Source organism: Coregonus lavaretus (assembly GCF_964263955.1).
Source record: "Coregonus lavaretus genome assembly, chromosome: 7".
NCBI lineage: Eukaryota > Metazoa > Chordata > Actinopteri > Salmoniformes > Salmonidae > Coregonus > Coregonus lavaretus.
In genome coordinates, this window is record NC_139994.1 from 9,032,237 (window position 1) to 9,058,368 (window position 26,132).

General features: G+C 42.1%; 1 protein-coding gene across 1 annotated transcript; it reads right to left on the minus strand.

Moving 5' to 3' along the window:
- Nucleotides 1-72: 72 nt before the first annotated feature.
- LOC311132159 (extracellular signal-regulated kinase 2-like) lies at nucleotides 73-25,714 on the minus strand (the record flags this gene model as incomplete). Its single annotated transcript, XM_084165379.1, has 14 exons — nucleotides 73-261; nucleotides 571-723; nucleotides 2,058-2,191; nucleotides 2,538-2,913; nucleotides 3,246-3,351; nucleotides 3,778-3,915; nucleotides 4,272-4,329; nucleotides 4,474-4,613; nucleotides 4,825-4,988; nucleotides 5,169-5,299; nucleotides 5,982-6,072; nucleotides 23,974-24,003; nucleotides 24,298-24,396; nucleotides 25,646-25,714. The coding sequence occupies 14 exons, from the start codon at nucleotides 25,712-25,714 to the stop codon at nucleotides 73-75; spliced, it is 1,878 nt and encodes a 625-aa protein (XP_084021505.1).
- Nucleotides 25,715-26,132: the final 418 nt, after the last annotated feature.

Here is a 26,132-nt window from a genome sequence, read left to right on the forward strand (position 1 = left end):
TGTTCCCTGTCCCCTTGTCTATTGCCAGTCTGATGTCAGACAGTCTCCCATACATCCAGCATAGTGTGGTGGTTACTGGTGGTGTCGACTCCTTATAAGGTTGTCCAGCTCTGTCTTGTTGATGGTGCCGTAGGCCTGAGAGTAGCTGCCCAGTTTGGCACGGGGATCCCCGGCCGCCGCCATGTTGGCGTTACGCTGGAAAACCTTCTTACTGAACCTGGGAGGAGGGGGCCGTGCCTCTCGTGTCTGGGACCGCTGGTTCTATATTTAACCCCCAAAAAGAACCACAGAGAGAAAATATGGGTTAGAGGGGGAGACTTCAAACTGTTATGAGGGGGAATATGGGACAAGTCCTTTACATCAAAATGTAGGCTACAATGTAAAAACATATCACAGCTGGCAGCTGAGTTCTCTGCTCCCAACAGGGTGATTATGAAACAGTGGAAAAGTACACATTACAGAAGATGATTTATGGCATTGACATAAAGTCTTCTCAATAGTGGCAGCAGCAACAGTTTATGAGATCATAGAGTATGAGTTTGTTAAAGTAGCAAGGCAAAGTCCACTCACCAGGCGTGCTGAGGTGACGCATATCCCTGAGGACACAGAGGGCTCGTCTCTGCAGACCAGCGGGTTGTTCTGGGGGTGGGAGAGGGTCAGGGAGAAGGAACGGTTATGGCTGACAGGTGCTGAGCGACCGCGCTGCAGAATCTGCTCCATAGACTGACAGATGGGAAAAGAGAGAGAGATATTATGACAGAAATAAATCTCCATGCATGTATATTTTGCAGTGGACACTGAAAATAATGTGTTGTGCTGCCTAGTGATCAACACAACGGCTCACATATCTATAGTCTCTGTCTGCAATACACACAACTAAAACGCTTGTCTATCCAGTAGTCTGTATTGGAAACATTCAAGGTGTTAGCTGAAGGTTGCGTCAGTCTGAATGTTTGGAATTGTGTGTAGTTTAAACTATTCTCTTGTATTCTGCTATTAACAAGTGACGCTGCAACTAATCACTGAAGGTCTTAGTACAAGGACACACTGATGATTTGCACAAACACGTCACGTACACACATACAGGTAACTGCCAAAATAAAGGAAACACAAAACATTGTTTCTTAATATTGCGTTGGGCTACCACAGCTTCAATGCACCTTGGCATAGATTCTACAAGTGTCTGGAACTCTATTGGAGGGATGCGACACCATTCTTCCACAATAAATTCCATAATTTGGTGTTTTGTTGATGGTGGTGGAAAGCGCTGTCTCAGGCACCGCTCCAGAATCTCCCATAAGTGTTGTATTGGGTTGAGATCTGGTGGCTGAGACGGCCATGGCATATGGTTTACATCGTTTTCATGCTCATCAAACCATTCAATGACCACTCATAATAATTTGGGGGGGGGTGCTTATATTTGTCTTGTAACACACATTTTTTGCATATCCCAACTCCTCCTGAGACACCCACAGTGAGTGGGATCACGGCCAGGGTCACCATTGTAAATGCCTTGCTCAAGGGCACAGCGGCAGATTTTCACCTGGTCGGCTCTGGGATTTGAACCAGTAGCCTTTTGGTTACTGGCCCAACACTCTAACCTCAAGGCTATACCTGCCACCCCCGTGCCATGTGGATGGGGGCATTGTCATCCTATGGGGGCATAGCCTTGGTAGCCAAAATAATTGCCAAAATAATGGCCGGCCCAGCATTTTACTACATGACCCTAAGCATGATGACATGTTAATTGCTTAATTAACTCAGGAACCACATCTGTGTGGAAGCACCTGCTTTCAATATATTTTGTATCCCTCCTTCACTCAAATGTTTCCATTATTTTGGTAGTAATTTGTAGGTATTGTATTACATCATGTATCTCAAGAGGATATAAAATGAGTGATTTATTTGTTGTTGATTTATGTTCTCTTGTTGCAGCTTATATTGTATTAAATGTGATCTGTTATATCTGTTGTAACTAAACTATTTTCTGGGACCTGAGTTTTTCCCTATTGCTGTGGTACTTACAACTAAGTTTTTCTTATGACAGTGGTACTTACAAAAGCTTTGCCGTTAACGCCCTCTGCTGGCGGTACAATTACATTTTCATCACGCGTCTGTTGCTCCAGTTTCCTGCTGGCAGTACCAGAGCGAAAATAGTGAGCTGGTCCAGCCAGACTTCTAACAAAACCATCTGCATGAGAGAAAGAGAAGACAAATACCATTAGAAAGTATGTGTCTGTGTTTATGAAGTATGAAGGTGTGTATATGAAGTCTGGAGGTGTGTGTATGAAGTATGAAGGTGTGTGTATGAAGGTGTGTGTATGAAGTATGAAGGTGTGTGTATGAAGTATGAAAGTGTGTGTATGAAGTATGAAGATGTGTGTATGAAGTATGAAGGTGTGTGTATGAAGTATGAAAGTGTGTGTATGAAGTATGAAGATGTGTGTATGAAGTATGAAGGTATGTGTATGAAGTATGAAGGTGTGTGTGAATGTGAATGTGAATGTGGGGGACCACGTGTGTGTTAGTGTACTCACTGGCAACATGTGTGATGGGATTATATGTAGTCTTTCCCATGACGGGGCTAGCTGCAGGGCTGGTCTTCTCCAGGGCCGGCAGGGTGGACACAGGTACTGGTGTGGGTATGGTGATAACTGGACGAGCAGCCTGGTGTTCTGTCTTATCATGAGGGGATTTAACCCCAAGGTCCCCTCCACCATCACCAGCCACTGGGACTGGCTCCGGACCACCTTTGTTCTTCCCATTGGGCCTTTCCTTCCCATGGTCTCCACGGTCACACCCAGACCCAGACCCAGACCCAGAGCCAGACCCAGAGACCGGCTCCTCTTTCTTCCTCGGCCTGGGCTGGACATGACGTAGCGTTCTCCTTGTGGTCCTCTTCTCTAGAATCATCTTTTCCACAGGACAGAGATAAAAAAGGGACAGAGAAGATTCCTTATAGATACTGTGCCTTTTTTCAGTCGTTAATAAAACATGTATATTGTCATAAAGGACTTAGTTTAACACTCTATGCAAAAAAATATATATGGGGGATTGGAAGTGATGCAGACAATTACATTGATGGAAGTTGCAATATTAAAGCTGTTCTACCCCTTCAGAAAAATAAATAAAGAATAATAATAATAATACTATTAGTAACTATTAAACAATTGGCAGTAATGGTCTACCCTAAGCCAACCAAACACGAGACAGGTGCTCATCATCCTCCCTCCCCTCAGTATTACCTTGTACAGTTTGTTGCGGTACTGAACCACCGACAACTGGACATCATCATCCACAGGCAGGATCACGGCATAGTCCAGACCTGGCTCCTTGGCTGGGTTGTGGAATCTCCAGTGAAATTAAGGGGAAAAACACAAAGACTATGACATAACACAACACAAATAGAAAAGAAAGACATCGTTAATTCCAAGACTAGCCCTACTCAGCATAGTGCATTACTTTTGGCCAGGGCCCAAGTCAAAGGAAGTGCCCTATGTAGGGAACAGGGTGCCATTTGGGATGCAAACTATATAACAAAAATGAACGGCATTGGCATCATAAAAGGATTAGAGCATTGTGTCATCAAACCAGCTTCCCTTGCCCTTTGGGGTCTAGGCTGGGTTACTCTTTGTGACAACTGCTGATTTAAAAAGGGACACGATTGATAACCAGCCTATAGCCTATAAAAGCTTGTATAAAGCACATTGCACTACATTTTAATGTATGAGATGTGCTGTATAAATACAATTAGATTGGATGTGATTTCTACGCTACCTGGAGACGTAAAGGTGTTGCAGGGCCTGCTCAGCGGTCAGCCTTTTGTCTGGGTTGAACACCAGCAGGCGACACACCAGGTCTAGGGCATCAGGGGGCACCGAAGGCTGCAGAAGATCCTCTAGAGGCTCCTGGGGCCTGGCCACGCAGACAGACAAATACAGACAGAGTGCAGCATCGTGAATAAATCGAGAGCTTGCGACTATAAGGTTCTATCTGCAAAAAGATGATTCTGAGATAATTGGCTTTAACGTTCTGAACCCTCATTGGTTTGAATGGTGTCAGCAATTTTTATCTTGTATTCTTTTGAACTTAACAACATTAATTGGGGGTATTTAGAGTACTATATAGATAGTGAACAATGAACAGAACAAGGCTATGTCAATAACTCAATTTTGACAAAAATGCAGATAGGACCTTTTAGTCCCAAGCTCTCAAAATGTCTCAAAATGTCTCGACATATTTACTTCTGTAGGACTTCCAGTATGACTTACCTCAGTAGCATCCTCTGAATCACAGAGGCACCATACTCGGATCTGATAGAAAGTACGTCTGAAAACAAAATCACATATCTTTACTTTAGTCAGTTAACTTGGTCAGTTAGGGGCATAAAAGCTTGATTCCACCACTAGTGCTCAACAAGCAAATAGCACACTCTGTTTTCTGTGAACTGTGCAGCCAGGACTTAATACTCACCCTCTGGGCTAGGGTGTGGAATGGTACTCATGATTTTCTCTATCTGGTTGATGGTGGAGGTTCCAGGGAAAAGGGGCTGCCCAAGCAGCATCTCTCCTAGGATACAACCTATACTCCACATGTCCACACCCTTTGTGTACCTATAGGAGAAATCAAAGTATTTAAGTGATTTCACAGACACTGACAGGTTTCTGCATGAATACTTACCTTCCCATTATGTGCATTATTTTATCAGAAACAAATGTTAACACTAAATCAAGAAAACCGTTCACTCTTTCAGATATGTATTCAAGCCTGAAGGAGTGGCTCAGTTTATTGAGAAACGTACAGCAGGTCCCAGTGCATGTGTACCTTGAGGAGCCCAGCAGGATCTCAGGAGGTCTGTACCACCGCGTCGCCACATACTCTGTCAGCGCCGGGTTTCCAGCATCCTCCTGGATCTGGTAGAGAGATCTGGCTAAACCGAAGTCACACAGCTTCACAAAGCAATCCGTGTTAAGCAGAATATTGGACGGCTGTGTGAAGAGGAAAGCCAATTCAGCCATGTCATCCAAATCGTTTTTCCTCCAGAAAAACAGAAGAATTAGATAGCATTACCCATACTAGTGGCACCAGCGCATCTGCAAATGCAATAATGTCATATTCTCAACAAGCACACTTCTTAGTACACTGGCAATTTAAACATTCTACTGTACCTTCTGGTCTCTGTGGATGACATTGCCTGAGTGCAGGTATTTGGTGGCCTTGAGGAGTTGATACATGACATAGCGTTTATGGATGTCTTTCAGCAGGTTGCCTTTCTTTATCACTGCATGCAGGTCGGTGTCTGCAACACACAAATGGTAAAAACAGTAATAACCAACAGGAATCATCCAGCATTGAACATTAATCCATACCACACTCAGAATAATGGCACTTTGAAAACATCTTTCTATAAAACACTCAATGAATAACAAACCAGACACAACACGTTTCCCATAAACAATCTACACACTCCTGCAGTGCCCCCAAAATTAGCCAGGGTAGGACAAAGGAGCCATTTTCCATGGTGGGTGTGCCTGGGATGCTGGCCCACACTCAGAGATCAGAGAGCAGTCCAATGTGTGGACTCAGCAGGCATCGCAGGCAGCCAAGAGGAGAAGAGACCTCCCCCCCCACCCCTCCCTCTGGTGCCAGATTTAAACTGCTGAATAACCTTGCAGCTTGCCTGCCTACATTCTTTCTGTGTTGTTATTTCATAATGTCCGACCCCATCAAATTTAGCACAGGGTAGGTGGCCAATAATAAATACAGTGGGAAAGCCCTGAAAATTGTTTTTTGGGGGTATCAGGGTGATTTCGACCATCAAGAGTCGTCGATGCAAGCATCTTGCATGTATATCTGTTATTATTAATAGCCATGTCATATTATACAGCGTGCTACCATTTCACATATCACGACAATCCTCAAGTAAACCGACAAAAGATTCAAAATGGATGTCAATAGACAATCCACATAAGAGTCCTCACCCATGTATTCAAAGACCAGGTAAATATCTTTGTCATTTTGAGCTCTGATGACGTTCAGCAGTTTGACGATGTTGGCATGATCTCCAAACTCCTGCAGGGAGAAACACATAACAGTTTGAAAAATACACACACACACACACACACAGTCCTCAAAGACCACCGTAAATGAATTAAATCAATGATATGACCGAACACGCCCCTATTCACATCGACAGGGCTGTAGTGGAGCGGGTCGAGAGTTTCAAGTTCCTTGGTGTCCACATCACCAACAAACTATCATGGTCCAAACACACCAAGAAAGTCGTGAAGAGGGCACTACAACGTCTTTCCCCCCTCAGGAGACTGAAAAGATTTGGCATGGGTCCCCAAATCCTCAAAAAGTTCTACAGCTGCACCATCTCGAGCATCCTGACCGGTTGTATCACCGCCTGGTGTGGCAACTGCTCGGCATCCGACCGTAAGGCACTACAGAGGGTAGTGTGTACAGCCCAGTACATCACTGGGGCCAAGCTTCCTGCCATCCAGGACCTACAGTGCATTCGGAAAGTATTCAGACCCCTTTCCTTTTTCCACATTTTGTTACGTTTCAGCCTTATTCTAAAAATGATTGAATTGGAGTCCACCTGTGGTAAATTAAATTAATTGGAAATGATTTGGAAAGGCACACACCTGTCTATATAAAGGTCCCACAGTTTTTGTATTTCGTATTTATTAAGGATCCCCATTAGCTGCTGCCAAGGCAGCAGCTACTCTTCCTGGGGTCCTGCAACATTAACATTTACATTTACATTTTAGTCATTTAGCAGACGCTCTTATCCAGAGCGACTTACAGGAGCAATTAGGGTTAAGTGCCTTGCTCAAGGGCACATTTACGTCATTTAGCAGACGCTCTTATCCAGAGCGACTTACAAATTGGTGCATTCACCCTATAGCCAGTGGGATAACCACTTTACACTTTTTTTTTTTTTTGGGGGGGGGTAGAAGGATTACTTTATCCTATCCCAGGTATTCCTTAAAGAGGTGGGGTTTCAAATGTCTCCGGAAGGTGGTGAGTGACTCCGCTGTCCTGGCGTCGTGAGGGAGCTTGTTCCACCATTGGGGTGCCAGAGCAGCGAACAGTTTTGACTGGGCTGAGCGGGAACTATGCTTCCGCAGAGGAAGGGGAGCCAGCAGGCCAGAGGTGGATGAACGCAATGCCCTCGTTTGGGTGTAGGGACTGATCAGAGCCCGAAGGTACGGAGGTGCCGTTCCCCTCACTGCTCCATAGGCAAGCACCATGGTCTTGTAACGGATGCGAGCTTCAACTGGAAGCCAGTGGAGTGTGCGGAGGAGGGGGGTGACGTGAGAGAACTTGGGAAGGTTGAACACCAGACGGGCTGCGGCATTCTGGATGAGTTGTAGGGGTTTAATGGCACAGGCAGGGAGGCCAGCCAACAGCGAGTTGCAGTAATCCAGACGGGAGATGACAAGTGCCTGGATTAGGACCTGTGCCGCTTCCTGTGTAAGGCAGGGTCGTACTCTCCGAATGTTGTAGAGCATGAACCTGCAGGATCGGGTCACCGCCTTGATGTTAGCGGAGAACGACAGGGTGTTGTCCAGGGTCACGCCAAGGCTCTTCGCACTCTGGGAGGAGGACACAACGGAGTTGTCAACCGTGATGGCGAGATCATGGAACGGGCAGTCCTTCCCCGGGAGGAAGAGCAGCTCCGTCTTGCCAGGGTTCAGCTTGAGGTGGTGATCCGTCATCCATACTGATATGTCTGCCAGACATGCAGAGATGTGATTCGCCACCTGGTTATCAGAAGGGGGAAAGGAGAAGATTAGTTGTGTATCGTCAGCGTAGCAATGATAGGAGAGGCCATGTGAGGATATGACAGAGCCAAGTGACTTGGTGTATAGGGAGAATAGGAGAGGGCCTAGAACTGAGCCCTGGGGGACACCAGTGGTGAGAGCACGTGGTGCGGAGACAGCTTCTCGCCACGCCACTTGTTAGGAGCGACCGGTCAGGTAGGACGCAATCCAGGAGTGAGCCGCGCCGGAGATGCCCAGCTCGGAGAGGGTGGAGAGGAGGATCTGATGGTTCACAGTATCAAAGGCAGCAGACAGGTCTAGAAGGACAAGAACACTGTGGCCTCCATCATTCTTCAATGGAAGAAGTTTGGAGCCACCAAGACTCTTCCTAGAGCTGGCCGCCCGGCCAAACTGAGCAGTCGGGGGAGAAGGGCCTTGGTCAGGTAGGTGACCAAGAACCCGATGGTCACTCTGAACCCAAGGACATTAAGGCAGTTATATACAATTTAAAATATTACATGACATTATATTTCATAACACTTTACCAAATACATTTAGTGTGTTCCCTCAGGCCACTACTCCACTATCACATATTTACAATACAACATCCATGTGTACGTGTGTGTAGAGTGAGTGTCTATATGTATGTGTGTATGTACCTGTGTGTGTGTCTCTTCACAGTCCCCGCTGTTCCACAAGGTGTATTTCTACCAGTTTTTAAAAATCTGATTCTACTGCTTGCATCAGTTACCTGATGTGGAATAGAGTTCCATGTAGTCATGGCTCTATGTAGTACTGTGCGCCTCCCATAGTCCTTTGGGACTGTGAAGAGACCTCTGGTGGCATGTCTTGTGGGGTATGCATGGGTGTCCGAGCTGTGTGCCAGTATTCCAAACAGACAGCTTGGTACATTCAACTCGTCGACACCTCTCACAAAAACAAGCAGTGATGAAGTCAAATCTCTCTTCCACTCTGAGCCAGGAGAGACTGACATGCATGTCATCAATGTTAGATCTCCGTGTACTTTTAAGGGCCAGCCGTGCTGCCCTGTTCTGAACCAACTGCAATTTTCCCAAGTCCCTCTTTGTGGCACCTGCCCAGACTAGGTGCGACAAAACTAGGGCCTGTAGGACCTGCCTTGTTGACAATGCATGTCAGAGCAAAAAACTAACCATGAGGTCAAAGAAATTGTCTGTAGAGCTCCGAGAAAGGATTGTGCCGAGGCACAGTTCTGGGGAAGGGTACCAAAAAATGTCTGCAGCATGAAGGTCCCCAAGAACACTGTGGCCTCCATCATTCTTCAATGGAAGAAGTTTGGAGCCACCAAGACTCTTCCTAGAGCTGGCCGCCCGGCCAAACTGAGCAGTCGGGGGAGAAGGGCCTTGGTCAGGTAGGTGACCAAGAACCCGATGGTCACTCTGACAAAGCTCCAGAGTTCCTCTGTGGAGATGGGAGAACCTTCCAGAAGGACAACCATCTCTGCAGCACTCCACCAATCAGGCCTTTATGGTAGAGTGGCCAGACGGAAGCCACTCCTCAGTAAAAGGCACATGACAGCCTACTTGGAGTTTGCCAAAAGGCACCTAAACGACTCTCAGACCATGAGAAACAAGATTCTCTGGTCTGATGAAACCAAGATTGAATGCCAAGCATCACGTCTAGAGGAAACCTGGCACCATCCCTACGGTGAAGCATGGTGGTGGCAGCATCATTCTGTGGGGATGTTTTTCAGCAGCAGGAACTGGGAGACTAGTCAGGATCGAGGGAAAGATGAACGGAGCAAAGTACAGAGAGATCCTTGATGATGCTACAGAGCGCTCAGGACCTCAGACTGGGGCAAAGGTTCACCTTCCAACAGGACAACAACCCTAAGCACACAGCCAAGACAACGCAGGAGTGGCTTTGGGACAAGTCTCCCCATCCAACCTGACAGAGCTTGAGAGGATCTGCAGATAAGAATGGGAGAAACTCACCAAACAGGTGTGCCAAGCTTGTAGCGTCATACCCAAGAAGACTTGAGGCTGTAATCGCTGTCAAAAGTGCTTCAACAAAGTGTTGAGTAATACATTTACTTATGGAAAAATGTATAAAAAACAGTTTTTACTTTGTCATTATGGGGTATTATGTGTAGATTGGTGAGGGGAAAAAACTATTTAATCCATTTTAGCATTAGGCTGTAACATAACAAAATGTGGAAAAGGTCAAGGGGTCTGAATACTTTCAGAATGCACTGTATATACTAGGCGGTGTCAGAGGAAGGCCCAAAAAATTGTCAAAAGACTCCAGAGCACCAAGTCAAGGTCCAAAAGGCTCCTTAACAGATTCTACCCCCAAGCCATAAGACTGCTGAACAATTAATCAAATGGCTACCCGGACTATTTGCATTGACCCCCCTCTTTGTTTTTACACTGCTGCTACTCACTGTTTATTATCTATGCATAGTCACTTTACCGTTACCTACATGTACAAATTACCTCAACTAACCTGTACCCCCGCACATTGACTCGGTACCGGTATCCCCTGTATATAGCCTCATTATTGTTATTTTATTGTGTTACTTTTTTTAGTTCATTTTTTAAAGCTTTAGTTTATTTAGTAAATATTTTCTTAAGTAAGCATTTCATGGTAAGGTCTACACCTGTTGTATTCGGTGCATGTGACAAATAAAATTGGATTTGATTTGACTACAAAAGGGAGAATCTTCTTAGGGATAGTGACATAACAGTCTAGGTGGTGTTGGAGTGGGTCAATGTTTAGATGCTATGTAATGTAAACCGTCTAGAGACTGGGGTGCCAGTGTTTCTGTGGGAGATAGTAATAGCCTTATTATGGACATTCACACACAGCTTAAGGCCCTGGCCTCTGTTTTCCCTGGCCAAAGTGGATGGTGGAGACTGGAGACCAATAAAAGCGGACCACACTGTTTGCTTGTCCCGTGTGACCAGTTTTCTATCCACTTTCATGAGGTCAGAATATACACTACCGGTCAAAAGTTTTAGAACACCTACTCATTCAAGGGTTGTTCTTTATTTTTACTATTTTTTACATTGTAGAATAATAGTGAAGACATCAAAACTATGAAATAGCACATATGGAATCATGTAGTAACCAATAAAGTGTTAAACACTTATATTTGAGATTCTTCAAATAGCCACCCTTTGCCTTGATGACAGCTTTGCACACTCTTGGCATTCTCTCAACCAGCCTCACCTGGAATGCTTTTCCAACAGTCTTGAAGGAGTTCCCACATATGCTGAGCACTTGTTGGCTGCTTTTCCTTCACTCTGCCGTCCGACTCATCCCAAACCATCTCAATTGGGTAGAGGTCGGGGGATTGTGGAGGCCTGGTCATCTGATGAAGCACTCCATCACTCTCCTTCTTGATAAAATAGCCCTTACACAGCCTGGAGGTGTGTTGGGTCATTGTCCTGTTGAAAAACAAATTATGGTCCCACTAAGCCCAAACCAGATGGGATGGCGTATCGCTGCAGAATGCTGTGGTAGCCATGCTGGTTAAGTGTGCCTTGAATTCTAAATAAATCACTGACAGTGTCACCAGCAAAGAACCGCCACCCCCTAACACCTCCTCCTCCATGCTTTACGGTGGGAAATACACCTGCAGAGATCATCTGTTCACCCACACCGCGTTTCACAAAGACACGGCGGTTGGAAGCAAAAATCTCAAAATTTGGACTCCAGACCAAAAGGACACATTTCCACCGGTCTAATGTCAATTGCTCGTGTTTCTTGGCCCAAGCAGATCTCTTCTTATTATTGGTGTCCTTTAGTAGTGGTTTCTTTGCAGCAAATCGACCATGAAGGCCTAATTCACACAGTCTCCTCTGAACAGTTGATGTTGAGATGTGTCTGTGACTTGAACTCTGTGAAGCATTTATTTGGGCTGCAATTTCTGAGGCTGTTAACTCTAATGAACTTATCCTCTGCAGCAGAGGTAACTCTGGGTCTTCCATTCCTGTGGCGGTCCTCATGAGAGCCAGTTTCATCATAACGCTTGATGGTTTTTGCGACTGCACTTGAAGAAACGTTCAAAGTTCTTGAAATGGGCGGCAGGTAGCTTAGTCGTTAAGAGCGTTGTGCCAGTAACCGAAAGGTCGCTGGTTCTAATCCCCGAGCTGACTAGGTGAAAAATCTGTCGATGTGCCCTTGAGCAAGGCACTTAACCCTAATTGCTCCTGTAAGTCGCTCTGGATAAGAGCGTCTGCTAAATGACTCAAATGTAAAATGTAAATGTTCCATATTGACTGACCTTCATGTCTTAATGTAATGATGGACTGTCGTTTCTCTTTGCTTATTTGAGCCATAAAATGGACTAGGTCTTTTACCAAATAGGACTATCTTCTGTATACCCCACTACCTTGTCACAACACAACTGATTGGCTCAAAAGTATTAAGAAGGAAAGAAATTCCACAAATTAACTTTTAAGAAGGTGCACCTGTTAATTTAAATGCATTCCAGGTGACTAACTCATGAAGCTGGTTGAGAGAATGCCAAGAGTGTGCAAAGCTGTCATCAAGGCAAAGGGTGGCTATTTGAAGAATCTCAAATATAAAATATATTTTGATTTGTTTAACACTTTTCCAGTTACTACATGATTCCATATGTGTTATTTCATCGTTGATGTCTTCACTATTATTCCACAATGTAGAAAATAGTTTAAAAAAAGAAAAACCCTTGAATGAGTAGGTGTTCTAAAACTTTTGACCGCTAGTGTATGGTCACCATCTGAATTATTAACTAAGCACCAAAATCACACCGCAAACTATCCCCAATACTGTTAGTAGGCTCTTTACATATCCTTAAGAGCCTATTGACGCACCCGTGCATCAATCGAAGTAACATAAATTTAAAAATCCCCATCAAAATCCATCAGTTTAAGCTAGAGCTGGGCTGCGTCTCAATCACCTGCATCCATAGAAGGCAGTAGTGTAAAGTAACTTAAGTTGAAATACTTTAAAGTACTACTTAAGTATCTGTAATTTACTATTTCTATTTTTGACAACTTTTATTTCACTACAATCCTAATGAAAATATACTTTTTACTGCATACATTTTCCCTGACACCCAAAAGTACTCGTAAAATGTTGAATGCTTAGCAGGACAGGAAAATGGTCTAATTCACACACTTATCAAGAGAATATCCCTGGTCATCTCTACTGCCTCTTATCTGGCGGACTCACTAAACACAAATGCATTGTTTGTAAATGATGTATGAGTGTTGGAGTGTGCCCCATGCTAACCGTAAAAAAAAATAAAATAAAAAAATACAAATTGTGCCGTCTGGTTTGCTTAATATAAGGAATTTGAAATGATACAAACTTTTACTTTTGATACTTAAGTATATTTTAGCAATTACATTAACTTTTAATACTTAAGTATATTTAAAATACAAATACTTTTAGGCTTTTACTCAAGTACTATTCGACTTTCACTTTTACTTGAGTCATTTTCTATTAAGGTATCTTTACTTTTACTCAAGTATGACAATTAGGTGCTTTTTCCACCACTGGTGGAAGGTGGCCGAGCTACAGCAGTGTTTGTCAGACCACGAGACATTCCGGAAATCTGTCTTCTTACAAAAACGTCTGTAGCGTCTGAACGGTTTGGTTTAACTAATAACTAACCACTCTATGGAACGATGAGATTCCCACGAACGCGATGGTGTTCTCCATTTTGCCCACAAGTGTCACGGGACTCGTCTGAAGGTAACCTGGTACCGGTTACAATTTTTTTATGGAAGTACTTGTTTATTTTTTATTTAACCTTTATTTAATTAGGCAAGTCAGTTAAGAACAAATTCATATTTACAATGACGGCCTACCAAAAGGCAAAAGGCCTCCTGCGGGGACGGGGGCTGGGATTTAAAAAAGTATATATAAATATAGGACCAAACACACATCACAACAAGAGAGACAACACAACACTACAGATGCTTGAGAAAATATTCACCCCCCTTGGCATTTTTCCTATTTTGTTGCCTTACAACCTGGAATTAAAATTGTTTCTTTGGGGGTTTGTATCATTTGATTTACACAACATGCCTACCACTTTGAAGATGAAAAATATGTTTTATTGTGAAACAAACAAGAAATAAGACAAAAAAACTGAAAACTGGAGCATGCATAACTATTCACCCCCCCAAAGTCAATACTTTGTAGAGCCACCTTTTGCATCAAATACAGCTGCAAGTCTCTTGGGGTATGTCTCTATAAGCTTGGCACATCTAGCCACTTGGATTTTTGCCCATTCTTCAAGGCAAAACTCAAGTTGGATGGGTTCCGCTGTGTACAGCAATCTTTAAGTCATACCACAGATTCTCAATTGGATTGAGGTCTGGGCTTTGACTAGGCCATTCCAAGACATTTAAATGTTTCCCCTTAAACCACTCGAGTGTTGCTTTAGCAGTATGCTTAGGGTCATTGTCCTGCTGGAAGGTGAACCTCCGTCCCAGTCTCAAGTCTCTGGAAGACTGAAACAGGTTTCCCTCAAGAATTTCCCTGTATTTAGCGCCATCCATCATTCATTCAATTCTGACCAGTTTCCCAGTCCCTGCTGATGAAAAACATCCCCACAGCATGATGCTGCCACCACCATGCTTCACTGTGGGGATGGTGTTCTCAGGGTGATGAGAGGTGTTGGGTTTGCGCCAGACATAGCGCTTTCCTTGATGGCCAAAAAGCTCAATTTTAGTCTCATCTGACCAGAGTACCTTTTTGGGGAGTCTCCCACATGGCTTTTGGCGAACACCAAACGTGTTTGCTTATTTTTTTCTTTAAGCAATGGCTTTTTTCTGGCCACTCTTCCGTAAAGCCCAGCTCTGTGGAGTGTACGGCTTAAAGTGGTCCTATGGACAGATACTCCAATCTCCGCTGTGGAGCTTTGCAGCTCCTTCAGGGTTATCTTTTGTCTCTTTGTTGCCTCTCTGATTAATGCCCTCCTTGCCTGGTCCGTGAGTTTTTGTGGGCGGCCCTCTCTTGGCAGGTTTGTTGTGGTGCCATATTCTTTCCATTTTTTTATATAATGGATGTAATGGTGCTCCATGGGATGTTCAAAGTTTCAGATATTTTTTTATAACCCAACCCTGATCTGTACTTCTCCACAACTTTGTCCCTGACCTGTTTGGAGAGCTCCTTGGTCTTCATGGTGCCGCTTGCTTGGTGGTGCCCCTTGCTTAGTGGTGTTGCAGACTCTGGGGCCTTTCAAAACAGGTGTATATATACACTGAGATCATGTGACACTTAAATAAAGTCCACCTGTGTGTAATCTAACTAATTATGTGACTTCTGAAGGTAATTGGTTGCACCAGATCTTATTTAGGGGCTTCATAGTGAAAGGGGTGAATACATATGCAAGCACCACTTTTCCGTAACTTATTTTTTTGAATTTTTTTTAACAAGTTAGTTTTTTCATTTCACTTCAACAATGTTGACTATTTTGCGTATGTCAATTACATTAAATCCAAATAAACATCCATTTAAATTACAGGTTAGGAAAATCACCAAGGGGGATAAATATATTATATTATATTTAGGGCTGTCAAATGATTAAAATTTTTAATCAAATTAATCAGAATTTTCAGTGGATTAATCATGATTAATCACTATTTGCAATTACACCTGAATCCTAACCATTTTTTTTCTGAAATGCATACCAAAAGATAAATAACAGGACACAGATACATAATTTTCAGTGAGTCCGCTGTCAGCAAGACTCACTGTGACACTTCTCTGCACCATGTGAGCGACACAGTTCATGTGTTCATAGCGTGTAAGTCGAATTGCGGCAACCATGTTGCGTGCACTGTCAGTCCCAATGGTTGTAGTCTTGCCCTCGATGTCCCACTCACGTGCAACAGACAGGAACTGTTCTTTACAAGCCTCCGCAAAATGACGCTCCTCAGTTTTTAATATAGTCAGCGCAAAAGACTTCAGTTCCCACGTGTCACTGATTAAATGTGCAGTTACTCCGAGGTAATTGTTGTTACTCACTGATGTCCAATGGTCTCCTGTCAGGGCGATATGATTTACTTGAGCCAAGACCTCTTTCCTTTTTTCTTTTTCGTTTTCATAGAGCTCGTGGATTTTCTTCATAACTGTGGCTCTTGACGGTGGCTTATAGAATGAGTCTTGAGACGCCACTTGCAAAACATCAAGGAAACCTGAGTCTTCTACAATGCTAATGGGTCTACAATCCTTTGCAATCCATTTTGCTATTGTGTTGGTCAAATTATCTGAGGTTGATTTTGTTAATTGCCTGCAAACATTCAGCGTGGTCTGGCGCAAACCACTTGCTGAATCTGACGGCCCAGCAAACGCATGTTTGGCGTTGACATGGTACTTCAAGCTTGAACAGCTCCGGTGAAATTGAAAGTCCTTCTTACAAATCTTGCAAATAACCTTGTACTTGTTAACTGTACCATCATCATTCTTTTTATATTTGAATCCGTCAATAGGCCCACTTTGCTCACCTTGCTCCATCTCGCCTCTAGCTCCCAACCACTTTCCTGACCTGAATAATTTGTCACACTGCGCATGCGTGAAATGCGTTAAAAAAATTGACGTAATTAACAGCAAACAACTAATTAACGTCGTTAACGCGCTATTTTTGACAGCCCTAATTATATTATATTATTATTAAATACTTTTGCAAGGCACTGTACATAAAGACAGACCTAAGACAACAACATAGCATGGCAGCAAGACACGACAACACAGCAAGGTAGCAACCCAACATGAAAACAACATGGTAGCAACACAACATGGCAGCAGCACAACATGGTAGCAGCACAAGACATGGTACAAACATTATTGGGCACAGACAACAGCACAAAGGGCAAGAAGGTAGAGACAACATCACGCGAGCCACAACTGTCAGTAAGAGTGTCCATGATTGAGTCTTTGAATGAAGAGATGGAGATAAAACTCCCAGGGATGTGTGTGCTTTGGGGACCTTTAACAGAATGTGACTGGCAGAACAGGTGTTGTATGTGGAGGATGAGGGCTGCATTAGGTATCTCAGATAGGGGGGAGTGAGGCCTAAGAGGGTTTTCTAAATAAGCAACAACCAGTGGGTCTAGGGATCCGGAGGGACGGGGGTGGTATGCCGATCACTGGGATGACGGCCCAACTTGGGACGGGGAGGGGCTTTAGCGGGGGAATTAGTGGAGAACAATTGGAGGGTTACTTAATAGCAATGCAAATATCATGGTACAGCTATATGGACACTCAATCACTATGGTACTTTTTATTGGTAAATTTACAAACATATATAATGATAAATAGTTTTGAAACTTGTATCTCATTATGGTATATGGTGAAATAAGTATAGCCAGTTATAATTGTAATGGCTTAGCAGATAACAAAAGAATAACAATATTTACATAGCTCAAAGAGAAGGAATATAATATATATTGTTTACAGGAAACTCATTCAACAATTCTAGATGAAGTTGCGTGGAAAAAGGAATGGGGGGGGGGCAAAATATACTTCTCCCATGGGCAAAGAAACTCAAAAGGGGTGATGATATTAATTAACAGTAATTTTGATCCGAATGTGCAAATTGTCCAAACAGATACACAAGGTAGATGGATTATTTTAAATATGTTATTGGACCATAAACAGATATGGCTCATTAACATTTACGGACCAAATAATGATGATCCACACTTCTTTGACAATATATACAATAAATTATCAACCCTGCAAACAATTCAAGACTATTATTATGGTGGGAGATTATAATACCGTTTTAAATAGCCATAAAGGAAATGGACCGTAAAGGAAATCACACTACAAACAATCACCCTCATGCTCTTAAGGAAATCATGAATGTCATTGATACATCAGAACTAGTAGATATATGGAGGCTTAAATATCCTGATCTAGTGAGATATACATGGCGGAGACTCAATCAAGCTAGTCGTCTTGACTTCTTTCTTATGTCATTCTCATTGGCACCAAAAGTTTAAAAAGTGTTGATAGAGGACAGAATGCGGTCGGACCATCATATAATTGGCATATACATTACTCTTACTGAATTTCCACGTGGGAGAGGATATTGGAAAATTAATCGAAGCCTATTGGATGATAACTTGTTTTTAACTAGGACAGAGGAATTCATAACTGATTTCTTCCGACATAACATACAGTGGGGAAAAAATGTATTTAGTCAGCCACCAATTGTGCAAGTTCTCCCACTTAAAAAGATGAGAGAGGCCTGTAATTTTCATCATAGGTACACGTCAACGATGACAGAAAATCACATTGTAGGATTTTTAATGAATTTATTTGCAAATTATGGTGGAAAATAAGTATTTGGTCACCTACAAACAAGCAAGATTTCTGGCTCTCACAGACCTGTAACTTCTTCTTTAAAAGGCTCCTCTGTCCTCCACTCGTTACCTGTATTAATGGCACCTGTTTGAACTTGTTATCAGTATAAAAGACACCTGTCCACAACCTCAAACAGTCACACTCCAAACTCCACTATGGCCAAGACCAAAGAGCTGTCAAAGGACACCAGAAACAAAATTGTAGACCTGCACCAGGCTGGGAAGACTGAATCTACAATAGGTAAGCAGCTTGGTTTGAAGAAATCAACTGTGGGAGCAATTATTAGGAAATGGAAGACATACAAGACCACTGATAATCTCCCTCGATCTGGGGCTCCACGCAAGATCTCACCCCGTGGGGTCAAAATGATCACAAGAACGGTGAGCAAAAATCCCAGAACCACACGGGGGGACCTAGTGAATGACCTGCAGAGAGCTGGGACCAAAGTAACAAAGCCTACCATCAGTAACACACTACGCCGCCAGGGACTCAAATCCTGCAGTGCCAGACGTGTCCCCCTGCTTAAGCCAGTACATGTCCAGGCCCGTCTGAAGTTTGCTAGAGTGCATTTGGATGATCCAAAAGAGGATTGGGAGAATGTCATATGGTCAGATGAAACCAAAATATAACTTTTTGGTAAAACTCAACTCGTCGTGTTTGGAGGACAAAGAATGCTGAGTTGCATCCAAAGAACACCATACCTACTGTGAAGCATGGGGGTGGAAACATCATGCTTTGGGGCTGTTTTTCTGCAAAGGGACCAGGACGACTGATCCGTGTAAAGGAAAGAATGAATGAGGCCATGTATCGTGAGATTTTGAGTGAAAACCTCCTTCCATCAGCAAGGGCATTGAAGATGAAACGTGGCTGGGTCTTTCAGCATGACAATGATCCCAAACACACCGCCCGGGCAACGAAGGAGTGGCTTCGTAAGAAGCATTTCAAGGTCCTGGAGTGGCCTAGCCAGTCTCCAGATCTCAACCCCATAGAAAATCTTTGGAGGGAGTTGAAAGTCCGTGTTGCCCAGCGACAGCCCCAAAACATCACTGCTCTAGAGGAGATCTGCATGGAGGAATGGGCCAAAATACCAGCAACAGTGTGTGAAAACCTTGTGAAGACTTACAGAAAACGTTTGACCTGTGTCATTGCCAACAAAGGGTATATAACAAAGTATTGAGAAACTTTTGTTATTGACCAAATACTTATTTTCCACCATAATTTGCAAATAAATTCATTAAAAATCCTACAATGTGATTTTCTGGATTTTTTTTTCTCATTTTGTCTGTCATAGTTGACGTGTACCTATGATGAAAATTACAGGCCTCTCATCTTTTTAAGTGGGAGAACTTGCACAATTGGTGGCTGACTAAATACTTTTTTCCCCCCACAAATCCCCTTATTGTATGGGACACCTTTAAAATGTGCCTTTAGAGGCCATGCAATTCAGTACTCATCTCGAAAACAAAAGCAATTTAGGTCAAAAGAGTCCATACTAACAAAGGAAATAGGTCTAACAGAACAGATAGATAGCAATAAAAACTAACAGAGGCTCAGAATAAATTAGAGGAAAAACAAAAATAAATGGAGAAATGTATTCAAGAAAGATCAAGTGTAATATATTATAAAAATAAAGCAAACTGGATGGAATATGGGGATATGGGGATATAACCAAATAATTTTATCATCTTCAGCATAGGAATGCTACCAAAAAGAATTTACTGAAACTGGTTACAAATGACGGAGTCACCCATGATTCACCAAATTATATTTTGAAGGAGGAAACAAAGTACTTTAAGCATATGTTTTCGTTTCAGTCGCCTCCATCTCCTCTAACTGAAGCTAATTGTAGAGATTTTTTTCTATTGATAATGTAAAATTAACAGCCATACAGAAAGACTCATGTGAAGGTGAAATTACAGAGGAGGAACTTCTGGATGCAATTAAAGACTTTAAGTCCGGGAAAACTCCAGGGTTGGATGGCATACCAGTCGAGGTATACCAAACCTTTTTTGATATACTCAGAGGACCGTTATTAGCATGTTTTAACCACTCCTATATAAATGGTAGATTATCAGACACTCAAGAAGAAGGTCCGATTTCATTATTACTGAAACAGGATACAAGTGGAAAATACAAAGATCCAGTCCATTTAACAAATTGGAGGCCCTTTACACTTCAGTGTTGTGATGCAAAAATTCTAGCAAAATGTATAACGCATAGAATTAAAAAGGTAGTGTCGGACATTATACATTCTAATCAGACAGGTTTTTTACATGGAAGATACATTGGAGATAATATAAGGCAAGTACTGGAAACAATTGAACACTATGAAAAATCTGGGAAACCAGGCCTGCTATTCATAGCAGACTTCGAAAAGGCATTTGATAAAGTACGACTGGGGTTTATATATAAATGCCAGGAGCATTTCAATTTTGGAGAATCTCTTATAAAATGGGTTAAAATCATGTATATTAACCCTAGGTGTAAAATAGTAAATAATGGCTATTTCTCAGAAAGTTTTAAACTGTCAAGAGGAGTGAAACAAGGTTGTCCACTATCGGCATATCTATTTATTATGGCCATCGAGATGTTAGCTATTAAAATCAGATCCAACAATAATATCAAAGGATTAGAATACCAGGGCTTAAAAACAAAAGTGTCATTGTACGCTGATGATTCATGTTTTCTTTTAATCCACAACTTGAATCCCTCCACAGCCTCATAGAGGATCTAGATACATTTTCTAACCTCTCTGGATTACAACCAAATTATGATAAATGTACTATATTACGTATTGGATCACCAAAAAATTAAAATGTCACATTACCATGTAGTTTACCAATAAAATGGTCTGATGGTGATGTGGATATACTTGGAATACATATCCCAAATGAAATAAATGATCTCACTCCAATACATTTTTTATAAAAAGTTAGCAAAAATAGATAAGATCTTGCTACCATGAAAAATTTGTGGAAAAATCACCTTGATTAACTCTTTAGTATTATCCCAGTAAAAACAAACAAAATAGAATTATTGTAAAATTGACTGTGTCCATAAAATGTATATAGTATGTATAAGCTGGAAGTAGAGGCCTAAACATTGTTGTTCACTAGTTTACTCCAATTAGGGAAGGGGTGGTGGGGTTAGAAAGTAATAAAGGGAAATATATTTTTAAAAAGGAAATGTATACAGTGGGGAGAACAAGTATTTGATACACTGCCGATTTTGCAGGTTTTCCTACTTACAAAGCATGTAGAGGTCTGTCATTTTTATCATAGGTACACTTCAACTGTGAGAGACGGAATCGAAAACAAAAATCCAGAAAATCACATTGTATGATTTTTAAGTAATTAATTTGCATTTTATTGCATGACATAAGTATTTGATACATCAGAAAAGCAGAACTTAATATTTGGTACAGAAACCTTTGTTTGCAATTACAGAGATCATACATTTCCTGTAGGACTTGACCAGGTTTGCACACACTGCAGCAGGGATTTTGGCCCACTCCTCCATACAGACCTTCTCTAGATCCTTCAGGTTTCGGGGCTGTCGCTGGGCAATACGGACTTTCAGCTCCCTCCAAAGATTTTCTATTGGGTTCAGGTCTGGAGACTGGCTAGGCCACTCCAGGACCTTGAGATGCTTCTTACGGAGCCACTCCTTAGTTGCCCTGGCTGTGTGTTTCGGGTCGTTGTCATGCTGGAAGACCCAGCCATGACCCATCTTCAATGCTCTTACTGAGGGAAGGAGGTTGTTGGCCAAGATCTCACGATACATGGCCCCATCCATCCTCCCCTCAATACGGTGCAGTCGTCCTGTCCCCTTTGCAGAAAAGCATCCCCAAAGAATGATGTTTCCACCTCCATGCTTCACGGTTGGGATGGTGTTCTTGGGGTTGTACTCATCCTTCTTCTTCCTCCAAACACGGCGAGTGGAGTTTAGACCAAAAAGCTCTATTTTTGTCTCATCAGACCACATGACCTTCTCCCATTCCTCCTCTGGATCACCCAGATGGTCATTGGCAAACTTTAGACGGGCCTGGACATGCGCTGGCTTGAGCAGGGGGACCTTGCGTGCGCTGCAGGATTTTAATCCATGACGGCGTAGTGTGTTACTAATGGTTTTCTTTGAGACTGTGGTCCCAGCTCTCTTCAGGTCATTGACCAGGTCCTGCCGTGTAGTAATGGGCTGATCCCTCACCTTCCTCATGATCATTGATGCCCCACGAGGTGAGATCTTGCATGGAGCCCCAGACCGAGGGTGATTGACCGTCATCTTGAACTTCTTCAATTTTCTAATAATCGCGCCAACAGTTGTTGCCTTCTCACCAAGCTGCTTGCCTATTGTCCTGTAGCCCATCCCAGCCTTGTGCAGGTCTACAATTTTATCCCTGATGTCCTTAAACAGCTCTCTGGTCTTGGCCATTGTGGAGAGGTTGGAGTCTGTTTGATTGAATGTGTGGACAGGTGTCTTTTATACAGGTAACGAGTTCAAACAGGTGCAGTTAATACAGGTAATGAGTGGAGAACAGGAGGGCTTCTTAAAGAAAAACTAACAGGTCTGTGAGAACCGGAATTCTTACTGGTTGGTAGGTGATCAAATACTTATGTCATGCAATAAAATGCAAATTAATTACTTAAAAATCATACAATGTGATTTTCTGGATTTTTGTTTTAGATTCCGTCTCTCACAGTTGAAGTGTACCTATGATAACAATTACAGACCTCTACATGCTTTGTAAGTAGGAAAACCTGCAAAATCGGCAGTGTATCAAATACTTGTTCTCCCCATGTGTATCTATGTATGTATGTATGTATGTATGTATGTATGTATGTATGTATGTATGTATGTATGTATGTATGTATGTATGTATGTATGTATGTATGTATGTATGTATGTATGTATGTATGTATGTATGTATGTATGTATGTATTTGCGAGAGAAAAAAACATATGGGGGATTGGAAGTGATGCTGACAATTACATTGATGGAAGTTACAATCTATCTGCAATATTAAAGCTGATCTACCCCTAAAAAATAAAATAAATAAAAAATAAATAAAAACAGTGGGTCTTGTGACTGGTATACAGAGATGGCAGTTTACAGAGGAGTATAGAGTGCAGTGATGTGTCCTATAAGGAGCATTGGTGGCAAATCTGATCGCCGAATGGTAAAGAACATCTAGCCACCCGAGAGCACCCTTACCTGCCAATCTATAAATTACGTCTCCGTAATCTAGCATGGGTAGGATGGTCATCTGAATCAGGGTTAGTTTGGCAGCTGGGGTGAAAGAGGAGCGATTACCATAGAGGAAACCAAGTCTAGATTTAACCTTAGCCTGCAGCTTTGATGTGTGCTGAGAGAAGGACAGTGTACTGTCTAGCCATACTCCCAAGTACTTGTAAGTATGGAGGTAGTTTTGTGGCAATAAAAAAAGGGCTTAAATGTGTCCAAAAACCAGAAATATTTCCTGAGCTTTCTTACATCTCCTAGATATATGACAGACATTTAAAAACCTTATTCCTTATGATTTATTTTTTGACTGTCTGTTTTTCCATTTATGAATGAGTTATTCAATGCGTTTCTATGGGCTATAGTAGTAAAGTACTACTATGCAACCGGTGTGAAATGGCTAGCTAGTTAGCGGTGCGCACTAGTAGTGTTTCAATCGGTGACATCACTCGCTCTGCAAGGGCCATGGCTTTTGTGGAGCGATAGGTAACGATGCTTTGTGGGAGACAGTTGTTGATGTGTTCAGAGGATCCCTGGTTCGAGCCCAGATTGGGGAAAGGAGAGGGACGTAAGCAACACTGTTACACTAACTGATATAGGTATTCATTCTTACCTGTAGAAACATTATTTCTCTGAATGTCCGCTGTTGAGAAAGAAACATTGTGACGAGTTAGGAAAGGCCAAAAATCTTAATTTACAATCTATTTCATCATTAACATTTATTTATTTTTATAAACAAGCTGTTTGAGAACCCCTGGCTGTTACAGTATTTCCATTCAATTATAATTAGATATAGTCAAGGTTGTTGAACACGGTCTTTTTTGGTACGCTTCACAAACTGGCACAACATATACAGTATTAAGGTATACCTCTGTAATTAGTGGCAGACAAAACTAGTAGCCAATGTCAATTACCAATATCATCATGAATCACAAACCTGGGCATCAGTCCTATTCCTGAAGGCATCAAATATTTTCTTTACAGCCACAACTTCTCCTGTCTGCCTGTCCACAGCCTTCCATACAATCCCATATGCCTGGACACAGATAAAGAGGTAAACAACTGTTGTGGATAAAGAGATATACAACTGTTAGTTAATCATTATACGTATTAAAAGGTAAAACAAACTGCCACAAGACTGTAGTTGAGCCCTAAGAGAAACTAAAATCACAATATGAAAACAGACAGCGAAGTAGAGTGGAGAGGAAGGAAATAAAGAACGTTCTAGGGAGAGATTACTAAGCACTTTTAGAATCAGCAGCACATCGAGGAGAGGTGACTGGTTATGACAATGGGTCCCCTGACAGACAGCCCACTGCTGAGCTGAGTGAGAGAACACATGATCAGGTTCACTAGACACTGGTCCCTCTGTGGGCAGTCCCCACCTGGCGTCAGTGACTTCCTGCTTAACGAGCAAAGCAAGGCTTACTATAATATTGTCAGATGGACTGAAAACTGGGGAAATAGTGGTAGTCAAGGGTGACTTTTGGGGGATGTAAAAAATAAAAAGAATAAAAAGATACATCAAAATCATACATGTTTTTGACAAATTACAGTCTTGGAAATTCTTGGTATTGTAACCTAGGAATAGTCCAAACAACACATTACTTCCTTGGGTAAAATTAAACTGTAGTTAACTGTTAACAAGTGTAATATGATCAATGGCCTCCGCTCAAGGGAAGATTAGTTAGCAATTATGTGATGTATCTACATGACTCAACAGTGTCGCAGGTTTGCCATCTGGCACTATACAGTTCAGAGATAGATCTAGCCTCCCTGATGCTTATTTTAGCACATGGGGAGAAACTCCATTATTGGTTTATCAAAGGGAAAGAAAACAGGGCTTCCATTATTCTATGTCTATGTCTGGAGAAAAACAAAAAAGCTCTGAAGTCCCTGATTTTTCTCTTTCCCAAGTATCAAAGTCTGCTGATCTGGCTGAAAGAAACAGCTTGTTCTGAAAAAGTTGACAATCCTCTAGCTTATGACATTATTCAAAGGGACTTTAATTCTGGGGAATTGTAAGAATTTTTCTTAAAGGAAAGACTGGGGAGTAAAAAGTGAAAAGTAACAATGTGTGCAATTGAGAGTAATTCATTGATTATTCATTTAGAATACATTAACAAAAGCAACAGAAAACGTACACAACCACTTGCTTATTGTAGCTACTATTATTTTTTGATAGCAGTGTGCAATACAGCTGTCATTCAAAAGTTCGACTTTCTTCCCAACAAATAACTTTTCACAGAACTAAAAAAAAACTGGGGACAGCCAAAATTACTTACGCCCTTTCCAAGTCTTCTCTTTATTTCATATTTCATGGAAATATGATCCTCCACCTCCGTGACGTTCATCCTTATTCTTTGGTTAGATAACTCTATGCAATGCTTTTCATGCCTTCATTTACAATGTAACAGTCTCAGCCCCAAGTTGAAATTCTGCAAAGAAACATTTGATCATGAACGTGATTCAAGGCAACAACATATCAACTTCTTGCAGCTGGAATCTTCACACCCTCAAAAATTAAACATCCCCTCTTTCGTTTGAATGAGTTAAATATAAAACACGTGATTTTAGCTAGCTATGTTGTTTAGCAGCCAGCAAGCTAGGTTCTTTGAACTTCTGCGCTAATGTTGAATGGTTACTGTTCAATCACAGTTGTTGCCCACCGATACATCCCTAAAATAAAATTACCGACGGTCTTTTTTGAAAGCACTGAAAAAGTCAGGTTCAAGGATATCTGCGACAGCGGACAGGGCTTTGCTGCTGGAT